At 37.9% G+C, this 13,323-nt stretch overlaps 1 protein-coding gene across 2 annotated transcripts in view; it reads right to left on the bottom strand.

Moving 5' to 3' along the window:
- Window positions 1–7,928, bottom strand: part of LOC134530758 (uncharacterized) — a 30,834-nt gene extending 22,906 nt beyond the window's left edge. Inside the window, exons 1-3 of one of the 2 annotated variants that reach the window (XM_063365904.1) lie at window positions 7,395–7,910; window positions 2,090–2,296; window positions 1,424–1,633 (exon numbers count right to left, since the gene is read on the bottom strand). In XM_063365904.1, the coding sequence (XP_063221974.1) occupies window positions 1,424–1,633; window positions 2,090–2,296; window positions 7,395–7,595 (618 nt within the window). In that variant the 5' untranslated portion in view covers window positions 7,596–7,910. Of the gene's footprint in view, window positions 1–1,423; window positions 1,634–2,089; window positions 2,297–7,394 lie in introns of both variants that reach the window. The other variant, XM_063365902.1, reaches the window with a different exon arrangement.
- Window positions 7,929–13,323: the final 5,395 nt, after the last annotated feature.

Below are 13,323 nucleotides of genomic sequence, written 5' to 3' on the forward strand. Positions count from 1 at the left end.
AGTATGTAAAATTTAAATAAAGCAGACGACAATGTTTTTGTTTGGCTGTGCGCGAATAAAAGTAGGTACGTTCTTTGTTTATGTGTATACGGTAAATACTAAATAGTGTACTAGCAGTTCTGGAATGTATGTTTTACGAATATAGTACCAACACTACTGTTTGAAAGCAAATGATTCAGGTAATTTTTCAAATATTGCATGATTTTGTTTTGATACCTAGACCTACTGTAATCACGGTTGAATTTTGTTTACTTTATCTGCCATGTTTGTTCAAATTATGATTTTACTGTATTTTCATTAACGTGAGTTTTTTTCATCACCACGTAAATTAATCTTAATGGAAATCTTTTTTCTAATTAATGTCTTTATATGATTTGCATATGTTATTACATTATTAGTAATAACAAGCAAATCATATAAAGACATTACAGTAGAATCTCAGTGCTAAGTACTTACAGGTACCTCAAGTTTTTGTACTTAGCACTGAAACATGCATACATATCTTTACAAAGAGAAAAAAATATATAAAAAAAATAGCTACAGGAGAGCCGCAATGCCATATGTATTCGCAACTGCGACTTGCTTTTTTCCCCGTGTCTAGTTCTCTGAGTATATCCACTTTTTCCTTAAGCGTGAATTGCTTTAGTTTCTTTTTATCTCCAGGATCATTCATATTGTAGCACAAATACAATGCGGTGTCTAAATAACGTAACCTGAAAATAAACTCAACAATAACAATAAACAATCCCGGCACACATCAAACAGTATTTTTAGCGTAGCGTAACACTTTTGTCTAAATAATTAATACTTCTCTCAAACCTCCGTCTTTCGATGTATCGAATGATGTTTGTTGCTCACGTCGCATACTACGTACGGTATAATCTATGGTTGTGCGCGCAACTGTTTGTTAACTTTGTTTTGAGAATTTAGAGGTTAGAAAATACGTTGCGGTGGTATTTGTGTATCTTTGTTCCACTACATTAATCATTTAGCTGGAAATTTATTTACCAGTTTAAGTAAATTTTGGTGTAGTAATGCCACGCTACTAGTAGAATTTTTACGTTATAGTGAAAATGATACTTTAAACTGAAACTGTTTTGCATGGCGAAGATACGATTTTTGGCGGGGACTTAAAAAAAATTCGTTAAGTGAAATATACTTTATAATAAGAAACGTTATTGTACCGGTATTATACTGTACATTTTTATTAAATTACGATTTCTTTTTCAACTAGAACAAACGAACTTCGGTAAGCTATTGAACTTTCGTTTGGCTCGAAATATTTCGCTAAAAACGAACTTCGACAGATGAAATTCTTACCGAAATCGAAAATGAAAGTAGCAAAATTTCGATTTCGGTATCGGTATACCGAACATTCGCACAACCCTAAAAATTACACGTGAAATGCAACGAGTGGACGCACCTTGGAGCTGGGCCGGCCAAAGCGGTAATCCCCCAGGCTGCCGGTCTCGGAGTCACTGTAGGGGGAGCTCCCTCGGGACTGTGGGCTCGTACAGTACATTTGCTTTGCCTCCTCTAGAATCTGCTTGCAAACCTCCCGGATGTGTTCCTCCGTCACACTGCTGCTCCCCAGATTGCTGCGGATGTTGTCCACTGCAGGCTGGAAGAACTTCTACAAACACACAAATACAAAACTCATAATAAACCACCAATAAAAAATTGCTATACTTAATAAATTAAAAAACAAGTTAAATCTTAAAATAAATACAATATCCTTCTTTGTATTATTTCATTTTGGATAATAAATAAAAATTCATTCCTACCATATTCCATTAAAATAACTGTTGAACGGGTGGCAACTAAAAAATTTTTGGCGCCATTCTCTAACTGCATATAACCAAAAAACCAAATAAAAACTAACTTTTTAAATAAGTGTATCAAAAGCATGGGCAAATGGTAACGTAATAACTTGCATAACTAACGTAGTTAACAGCAATGCATCCGAACTTGTGACAGGAGCCTCAAAGACCAACAGAAAGACTGGCTCGTGGCTCAGGATCAAAGGTAGCGGAATAATACGAGAGGATCTTAACGCAAACCGGCCATGTGTAAAGCATGACAGACGTACCTCCAAGTATTTTTTGATGATGGAATCGATCTCCTTGTTGATGGCGGCCTGGATGTTCTGCCGCAGCAGGTCCAGGGACTTGGTGGGGCTGGTGCAGTGGCCCCGGAACCTGCCGGAGGGAAGGTGAGCCCTGCAGGACGACCGAACACCCAGCTGGCTGCTGGCCAAGTTGGTGAGCGTCACCTGCCGCATGTTGAACGTGTTCTTCTGCAAGCATTATCACAAGTTCGCACACCTCTGCAGCGGGAATAGTGGTCGTCTAAAAACACCAGGAGAGCCAATATCAGGACTTTTTACAGGGTTACCACACACTAACTTCAGCTCATTCCCCTGAGTTATCCCTGTCTCATACAACATTTTTTACCTGTCTCAACGATCTATCTGGCAAAATAACAGATAACCTAAAATTAATTTTAAAAACACATTTAGACATAAATATGTGTCATGTAAATTAGACTATAAATTGTTTTTCTGCACAAAATACTGTTTGCACTGTTATCACTTTGATCAACACTACGTAACTAACACTGCCAGTCTGATAAAGATAATGAATACATGTGTTTGATCAAACTTTGAAATGATACATTATTGAATATGATTAAACCTAATACTTATATTTGATTCTGCTTCAAATTAATACACAGTAAGTTGTTTGTATGCCTTACAATTTATTAATGTTAATGAAAATTGTATACTGATTACTAACAAAATTAATTTATGATTAAAATACATTTGCTTTTAAGACATTAAGATATTGCATAGTATGAAAAATTACTGACAATGTTTTGCACTTAAATATTGACAATTTTCCAATTTTTCCAAGTATTGAAGTTCCTTTTTAAATTCCCCTATTTTTCCCTGTTTTCTAGACCATCCCTGTTTTCAGGAATCCTGTTTTAGGTTCTTTTAAGAAAATACTCTTACATTTTTGATTGTAACATCTTAGCTATTGGTACACAGCTATGGTGGGTGTGATTGCACGGAACTGAAATATGTAATCACAGTGCTGCCATCTGTGGCGTGAACCCCTAAGTTCAAAAAGCCAAAGGAAACTTTCAAGGATTAACTGTTTAACAAATTTTTACAAGATGGGCAGTATATTATTAAAATTCCTTGTTGAAAATAATTTCAAAAGCTGGGGTTTGGTATTTCTTCAAGTCTTTTTCAATTTTATCGGAGCTGTTTCATTATATAGCTTAAAATTTTTCTCTGCAAATAGAATAATTTGATAATTGGCGTAATTGTTCTGGCAGCGAATTCTAGTGGCGGATGTGTAAACTACATGTGATTCGTGTCCAGAAATGTAGTTAAAAACACAATTTGCATAAATTATTCATGCTCTGCATTATTATATAGAATTCTAACCTAAATTTTGTGTTTGACTTTTGTATTATAAATGTATTTGCAACATGATAACACATTAGTTTGCTTGTTACCGCGGTCATATGTTACACATCATTGGTGAGTACAGAAAGTCTCACTAAAATTTATTTGTGTAATATAAAAAATTAACGTAACATGACAGATCTAATATTCGCAGGAATGTGCAAATTTTTGTGAAATAATTTTCAAACATAATTCCAACATGATTTAGATGGATGGGCAGTCTCCAACTACATACTTTAATTTTATGCGTAGATACACACTAAAGCGAGGCATCTAAAAACAAATGCATGTTTGTGACTAGAAGCTGGAAATAAATGCTTCGTGACTTCCAGCACCGTTACTTTTAATTTTGGGACTTTTTCATAACTTATGTGACATTGTAAACACCCTGAGTTCCCACATTTTAGCCATGATCAGCATAACAAAGAGAGCGTACTTCTTCTGTGAAGACTGTCCTCACAATAAATGAGTGTTCAAGTAATAGGCCTACTATTTGTCTAGAGTCAGCAAATGGTTGAGCAGATATGCAGCTGATAAGAGTGATTCTGCCACAGACTGACTATCATTAGATGCTTCCAATCAGCTTCCTAACTGAGTGACTCTTACAAGCAACATTATGTATCGTTCGTACCTGCTCGTGCAATCAGAAATTAAAGACTTTTAAAGGACCCCTTTACTTCATCGCCCTCACTACTATCAAGAGGTAGAAAACTATTTGCAATATCACAAAATCCCTCAAGAAAATAATAATGTTAGGCCTAAATATTTATTGCAAAAAAAATTCCTTGGTTGGTTCATGAATATCTCTGGACCACATATCTAACAAGAGCATAGTACTAGCATCCATCCGAAATTTGAAGCCCTAACATATAATTCAATCACATTTACATTTACTTTATAAGTTAAAAGTTGGAGTAAAACACATGTTTAAATTTTATAGACTTACCTGTAAGATATAAAAAAAAAATTAATTCAAAATCTAATCACGTGGTTCAAAATTTACCATTTGTACTGAGCATTCGTAAGGCAGGCGGAGAATTTGTACATGATCAAAAGTTTTGTATCTAACTCTAGTAAAAATGGTTTCCCATAGTTGTGTTAGCTAATACTGACCCAATATATTTAATAATGTTCTCTTTTCAATTAAGTATATTGTACTACCTCAAGTCTCAAATCTGTGCTTTCTCAAGCAGGAACTGAACCAGAACAGAGAGCTAATCTGCTTAAATGCTTCATTTTCTCTTTTGAAGTTTTTTTTTACGTGTTACGTTAGTGTTGGTTGCATTTTGTAACATTAAGTAACTTGTTTACAACAGGAAATAATCAAAGCAAATATATATATGTGCAATTAGAGCCTCCATGTTTTTTTGTTCATACTCCTGAGCACGGGTTAGTGCAAATTTGTTACAAAAAAAACATTTAATAATTATTATTTGTATATATACTATTATTAAATTCCTGTAAATATTTTATTAGACCAATTGTGAAAATTTCATGCCCTATAAGAGGTAACCAAACATTCACCAGCAAGGGACAATTACACTGTCAATGTTGAAGTTGCAGATTGTTTGAATGAAAATAATTCTAAAAAAGGTGTTTTTCAGTTTTACTAATGATGTTTGAATATGCTGTAAAAGGTCATTTTTGAATTTTGACTGGATTCTGAAAAAGATCGGCAGTGGGGATTCAGACTTTGTCCAGAATAATTGTGTGGTAAATATAATTTAAAAAAAAATTAAAATTCAATGTGAAAACTTAAAATTGCTATAACAAAATATTAAAAGCAATTTTTAAAAATTTTACTTAAATATTCACTCATCTTTAATTTAGTCTATTACACAATTTTTCTCAACTTGAAAGACATTCTTCACAACTAGCTAATTTTCCAGAAAAACCAAATTAAAAAAATTTCTACTGTGGGATAGTTCATAGATTTGAACAATTGTACAGTATTTTAAATTATGCAAATTAACCATTCATTATCATTCTGATCACCCAGACATGTAAACACCTAGCCATTTAACACCTAGCTTTTATGGATAAACCATGCAGATTTTGTGTTATGCAATATTGAATGGATTTAATGGTGGAATGTATTTTTTTTTTTGTAATACTAATTTGTGTACAGAGCAGTATAATGATTTTTGATAATTACTGTGATAAAGATGAGTTATGTAACTTAAGTGTCATTGTGTAATTTATGTAATTTTATTCAAGCTTGGGTTGTGTTGAATATAAGGGTTTTCATCATTTTGTGCTCGCTGCATTTCAAATAAAGTTTGGTGGTAAGGTAGTTGGGTTTTTATGCGTAGCCTATTTAATTTCTAAGGTAACAAAAATTATTATATTCAGAGGGTAGGTAACATGGTATATATAATAAATTCTAAGGTAAGGTAATACAGTAAAATTACTATTTAAGGGAATAAAAACAAAGCATAAGGTTGGTTAGATTGGCTACATTGAAAATAACTTGAAATTGTGAAATTATTATCTACAGAAATTTTTTAAAATTTTATTTTGACTGAATTACAGAAAACTCAGTAGTCAAGAATGGTGTCTAAGTCGACAGAAACTGATGGTTTAGCCAATTAAAAATAAGTAAATATGTAGTTAAGCGATATGTGTTTAAAATTTTTTTTTTTTTTAAATCCGAAAATACTTTTATTCTATGCTCTTTAACTTCCTCTTTTTATTAAACCCGGCAGAGATAAGAAATTCAAAATACTTAATGAGATATAGTATTTTTTAATTTTCATCACAATACTTGTGCATTCATGCGGCATAGGTAAACGACTACATATCATTTTCTACTAATGGCAAAGGAATTGTACCTGTCTCTAACTTAGGTGAATTTTTAAAGTTTCAAATTTTAATGTTTTATTTGTTATTGGGATATTGTTGCGCAAGTAATAATAAGAAGAAAAAAAAGTGAGTTCCTACTGTAGTACTGTAGTACATCCTTTGTCCCGGTTTGTTAGGTCAGGTCAGTTACATTATAAATACTTCAAAACTAGAACCATTAATATTAATTCATATTATTTTTAATGTCAGCTTAGTTGGAGAGTATTTATAATGTAACTGACCTGACCTAATCGACCATTTTAATTAATTAGGCATTCACGAACACACAGCAAAATAAAAAATGGCCTTGTATTGCAAAATAAGAACGGCGATATCTCCTAAAGTATTTGTAATTTCTTATCTCCGCTGGGTTTTATGAAAACAGGAAGTTAAAAAGCATAGAATAAAAGTATTTTCAGAATTTTAAAATTTTTTTTAACAAATATCGCCCAACTACATAATTACCTAAAAATGAATAAAATTGATGGTAATTGATTCAAGTTGATGTAATTTTTTTGAAGTAGCAATTTTAATAATTTTCAAATAATAGCTGCCTCATTTTTTTTTTTTTGTCTTTTCAGCACAATATTTCTCCCCTTCATTTTAGTTCACAGTAGAGTAGTTATTTCAGAATTCCACATTCAACATAGATTTCAAACCACCCTTTTCGATGAAAATCAAAGAGCATCAAGCAACACTTATTTTGATTTATTCATCTTTTGCCTGGAGCAATTATTTAGTAGCTTAGATTGGATTAGGTACCTAGATAAAAATGTATACATACATGCAATTGGGCAAGGAGTTGTCTCATACTACACCCTCCCATTCCTTTCAGGTTTCTCTGTAAATGCTTTGTACCTCTCACTTACAATACCTTCTCCTTAAACCCATTACACTCCTTCCTTTATTTTAAGCAATTCATCTACTAACCAAATTTAAGAGACTAGCATTCATAAAATTTAAGATTTTAATAGCTACCAATTAATAAATAAATAGGAATATTATTAGATTACAAATTTTTAGTTTCATATAAAATTTTGCATACACTAGAACATCTCATTTAGGTCTGAATACATACCCATTCAACTAGTGTTTGCTGATCTTTTCCTAGGCCATTGGAAGGAATTCCTTTGCAAGTTAATTCGGGAGAAAATGTAACATCTGATGCAACTGACATCGCTCGCATTGCAGTAGTGTGAAAATCTGGTTTTACTAACGAAACAGGTTGTTGCCGTATTGCAGGACTTGACCAACTACCACTGATCCTGTGTACAACCATAACTGATTCTGTAATGTTAGGATACAACTTTTCATTCCCAACTAAACCTGACTGAAATTATTTGCCGCTTCTGAAATAGTAATGCAAACATGAAAATATCCGTACTCGTCGGCATTCACTAACACTGTTACTTCAGAATTTACGTTCACGATATTAAAAATTATCGTCACAACATTTATTTATACTATCTGTCTTGAAGCAAGAAAATTTAGCAAAATTAAGATTACAAAATTTTCATTTCAACAATTAATAATAGCAATTATATTATTTAATGTCACATCGAACAGGAACGTTTTCAAATCACCTGCTACTATAATCAACATCATAGAACATAGATATTTATTTTGATATTAAAGTCTTAGAAATCCCTCTGACAAATACTACGAATGCAAAGAAGTAAATATGCACATGAACACTAATCGATTATACTACTACACCATTTATGACGTAATATTAGACATAAGCCATTGCAAATTACACTGTATGTCATAAGAAACCTAAAAAAAAATAACAGACAAGAAAATTATATAAGCACATACACAGAAATCAAGCTGAAAACTGCCGATGCCAAAAAATTAAAAACATTGCACGAGAATTCAGTGGAAATAATTAATCAAAAAATTATAGCAGTACAGATGGTAACAGTGGGCTAACAACAAAGAAACAGCAACCAGAACTGTAAATATAAACAAAACTGACATTGTACATCACAATAACAAACAGATTAACCCAACTATGATTTTAAACAGATAAAATGGACAACACAATGACAACCCAGAGACGCAAGGGTGAACCCAGTGATGTGACCAAAAAGATCTTCTAGACACCACAACGACGACAGCACGGACGGATACCTTAACTTTTCTAAGACAACAGTTATTTGACAAAAAAATAAAACATTATGAACACAACAATGTAAGCACGCATTCTGAAAACTGTATGAGCCGCCCACGACCAGTGCTACCTTCCGATGGGCAGTGAGCGCACCTCTAGGTCCACTAGAGCAGCATGGTAGCTGGATTTGCAAGATTCTCGTGACACCAGCCAGTTGTCTTAACTCGGCCAGTAAACCCGCCCCTTTTAGGAACAGACCCCCGTCTGAAAGACATTATACATATCTCCTACCTGGCACCTCTATAGGACGTTAGTGCAGCAAGCGCCCCTAGATGGCATCAACAGATTTATGAACAAACAGACTAAATAATTATTGTGCCTTTGCCGCAATGGAACTCTGGCACTAATTATTCGTCAATTATATTATATAAGGGTTATAAATATTTAGTTAATAATATGCAATGTGCTGTGATATGATGTATAACAGTATATAGGAAAAAAATTGACCAGACAGAGAGATCTTACTCTTGAACAAGTTTTTGGTGCCGACTCACAAAGGAGGTGAAAATTTTGCCCTAGAGCCCTGGCCGAGGACGGACGTGTGAAGAGGAGCTCCACTACTGAAGCTGTGTGTAGCACTTTTCAGTGCTACCCAGTGAATTTATTGAAAGGTAGCCTGTGCACCCAGAGTGCGCAGGCGGTACAGGTGTTTACAAATAGAGTGAGCGCACTAATCGCCCGGGGAGTAGCTGCCCCTACAGCCTAGCCGCAAACCCGGACTAGTCCGGGTTTTGTTGGTCAGTGGGTGAGCAGTGCTGCTGCAGGATGTCTGACCACGAGAAAAGGGACGCAGAACAGGAGCACATGAATGTGCCTCTGCCCAGTGAAGATGAGGCAGAGATGTCTAGTGACGACGGCTTCACTGTCGTCGCTAGCAAAAAAACGAAAACAGGGGAAACAAGCAGGATTCGCCCCCCTCTCACGAACCCGGCTTACAACAAGCAGGGCGCGCGCGCGCGTAAAACCCCGGCACGCCGGACTCAAGACCCGGCGAGCCTGCCGGCCCCCAGCACGAGTGCAGGTTCGAGCCCTGCCTCAGCAGAACCAGCCCCTCAGGCACCCAAAAAGATGCAGGTTAAACCCCTGTTTGTTTTTGTTGACCAGGCACATAGCTACCCGGTCATAAAAGCTGCATTAGATGCAGCCCTGCTAGAAAAGTGGTCGTGCATAAGTAGAGGGCACGACCAACTAATGGTACACACCGCCACAGTAGCAGAGTACCACAGGGCAGTGAAGGCCCTAGAAGTGGCCGGAGTGCAGCACTCCGTGCTACTACAGCGGGACGAGATCCCGAATAAATTCGTTTTCTGCCGCGTCCACAGCAGCATGGACAAGGCTTTCATTCAGGGGGAGTTCCAAAGAATGGGACTCCCAGTACAAAATTTTTGGTTCCTGACCAATAGGCAGACCAGGCAACCAATAAATAAATTAGTGGTTGAACTCCCGAAGGCCATTAACACAGACAAGGTCTACGCCATCAAGTCCTTCGGTGGCCTCAACATCAGAGTTGAGGACTACAGGCACCCTAAGGGCCCACTACAATGTGGGAACTGTCAGCGATTTGGCCACTCTGGCAAAGGCTGCAGAGCCTCCCCTGTGTGTCGCTGGTGTAGCCAGGGCCACAAAACTGAGGTGTGCCCCCAGGGAGGGGACAAAAAACAGATGAAGTGCGCGCGCTGCGACGGCCCGCACTCTGCAAACTATAGAGGCTGCATGGCCTTTAAGAGAGAAAACTGGCGTCACCTCCCGCAGCAAGAAAGGAAGGAACGCGAGCTACAATCTAAGCGCGCAATGCGCGACAATAGGAGAGCTGCAGCAGCAGCTCCAGTCCCCCCTCCCCCGCAACACGCGGGCCCCTCTGGGTGCCAGCCCCAGCCCCCCAGACAGGCGTGGAGAGCCCCCAGCTACCCCGCCCCGCAACAGTACAATCAGTACACAGTTTTGGCCGACAGGTATGAAACTGAGTACCCAGTCGTTGCCAACCCATGGAGGCCTAGAGGCCAGCCCCAAACACAAATACCCCCGAAGAAAAACCTAATGGGGCACAAGAATGGCAAAGGGAGACAGCCCCCAGTGGAACAGCCGGCCCCGAGGCAGGAACAGCCCGCGACACGGCCCCCTCCCCCCCCCTCCCAAGGCTCCAGAGCAGCCAATCACGCGGGCAGCGCCCGCAGCCACCGACATGCAGGTAGAGCAGGCACAAACAGTGCAGCCAACTGCTCCACTGCAGCCGAGCCCCGTAAAAAAGCCAGCCCCTGGCCCTAGTGAATTCCTGAAGGTTGTCCAGCAATCTAAAACCTTCGCCCAGGATCCGAACCTGGCCCAGGTCCTAGAGCCGATGTGCCAACTGATGGCCATCTGGTGCAACCCGGCCATGTCCCTTCAGGACAAAGTACAAGCCACCATGGGCTTCGTGACTACCCTAGCGGCCAGCTTCAATGGCCAACAATCGTAATTTAGGCCCTGTCGTTGACTCCAACCCCGACGACAATAGACTAAGCACCATCCTTTACTGGAACGCACGAGGAATTAAAAATAAAATAATAGAGTTTACAGACCACTTGATTAAAAACAATATTAAAATCGCGGCCATCAATGAAACTCATTTAAAACCAACCGATCGCCTCACGATATTAAACTATATTATATATAGGCGCGACCGCGATACTAGAGGCGGTGGGGTTGCCTTAGTGGTCCACAGAAGCATACAGCACTCAGAATTTCAATTACCTGTATTTAATGAACTGGAAGCAGTAGCCATAAAGCTAAAAATAAATAATCAAAATATAATACTAATTTCTATGTATGCAAAACCGGGCAGGACACTGACAGAATTAGACTTAGATATCTTATATCAATCAGCTCCTTCGTTCCTAGCAGTTGGAGACATTAATGCTAAGCATAGCGACTGGAACTGCCGACGCAACACGGCCAATGGTTTCGTGTTGCGAAGGCACGAGTCAAGTAAAAATTACCAAATATATGCTCCCTCAGAGCCAACACATGATAGTGGAGCAATAAGGCAAACCCCCGACATATTAGACATAGTACTAAACAAGCGAGTTCACACGGGTTTCGAACTCAAAGTAGTTCACGAAATGTCATCTGATCACTTCCCAGTTCACTTAATATTCGATGACGCGGATACTGACATTAATCCGCCGAGAACAGTCAGAGACTATAAAAAAGCAGACTGGAGAGGTTTTCAGACCAGACTGATTGATAATTTACCCGCAGCCGATGCTGCCAACTTCGAAACTAAAGAAAATATAGATTCAGCAGTAATTGAACTTACAGAACAAATACAGCTTGCAATAAACTCGTGCATTCCAGAAAAGGAGGTTAATTTTAAGCAGGACGAACTGCCGGCGTATATTCGCAACTTAATTTCTCAGAAAAATAGACTAAGGCGCGAGTTTAGCAGGCGTCGACAACGAGATACCAAACGGCGCATTAATGAACTACAAAGAGTAATTTCCGAGGAAATTACTCTATGGAGGAGTAGCCAATGGGACGACAAAGTGTCGAAACTCCAGGTGCAAGATAATAGCACCTGGAATATGACAAAGCGGTTTCTCAACAAAATAGAAAAAATTCCTCCACTGCAGACCCCCACTGGTGTTGCCTTCACCCCGATAGATAAAGCTCAAGCATTCGCGAATACACTCGAACAAGCTTTCACCCCGAATCTCGAGCCCTGCGACCCGCGATTTACTGCCGAAATCTATAGGGAAATTAGATTAAAATTAAATCAACCCCTAACCACAGAGCCTTATTTAACTCAGTCGCAGGAAGTTAAACAAGCCATTAAGCGCATGAAACCTCGTAAGGCCCCTGGCAATGATGGCATCCAGGCCATTGTACTTAAGCAGCTGCCAGAAGAAATTATTGACTATCTGGTAGCCCTAATAAATGCTATATTTCATTTACAATACTTCCCTTCGCAATGGAAAGAAGCGAACGTAATTGTTTTCCAAAAACCAGGTAAAGATAAAATGCTCCCACAAAACTATAGACCTATTAGTTTACTAAATATACTATCAAAGGTGGCTGAGTATATTATCCTTCAGAGACTCAACACCCACATTAAAAATAATAATGTACTACCTGAAGAGCAATTTGGTTTCCGTAGCGAGCATTCCACAACACATCAACTAGTGCGAATGACTGAACAAATAGTTGATACATTCACTTGGAATCAATTCAGTATAGCAACATTTATAGATGTAGAAAAAGCATTTGATAAAGTATTTCATGCAGGATTAATATATAAACTTTATCAAACAGGCTTTCCCGACTGTTATATAAAACTACTAGCCTCGTATTTAAGCGGTAGATCATTTAGAGTCACGACTGAAGGGGCTCAGTCAGACGTCAAACAAATCAAAGCAGGAGTCCCGCAAGGCAGTATCCTAGGACCTGTATTATTCAATATTTTCATTTACGACATGCCTAGACCTGAACATAGATATGTCCAATTAGGACTCTATGCTGACGACACAGTTCTGTTTAGTAGGTCTAGGAACTTAAATTTGGCTGCCGAAAGGTTGCAAACTGCATTAAACCTGTTTGAAAACTGGTGCACAAAATGGCGAATTAAATTAAATCCAACAAAGTCAGAAGCCATAGTGTTCACGCGCAAACATCTACCGGACTTAGAAAATAGACCACGCCTCACACTCTTTTACGCAATAATACCACATAAAAACGTAGTTAAATATCTAGGAGTACACATGGATAGAAAACTCCTATGGCGTGATCACATAGAATTCAAAAGAAAGGCAGCTTTCGCAAGACTCATGACACTCTATCCAGTCATGAGCAGACGACTCGG

The sequence above is a fragment of the Bacillus rossius genome, chromosome 3 (assembly GCF_032445375.1).
Source record: "Bacillus rossius redtenbacheri isolate Brsri chromosome 3, Brsri_v3, whole genome shotgun sequence".
NCBI lineage: Eukaryota > Metazoa > Arthropoda > Insecta > Phasmatodea > Bacillidae > Bacillus > Bacillus rossius.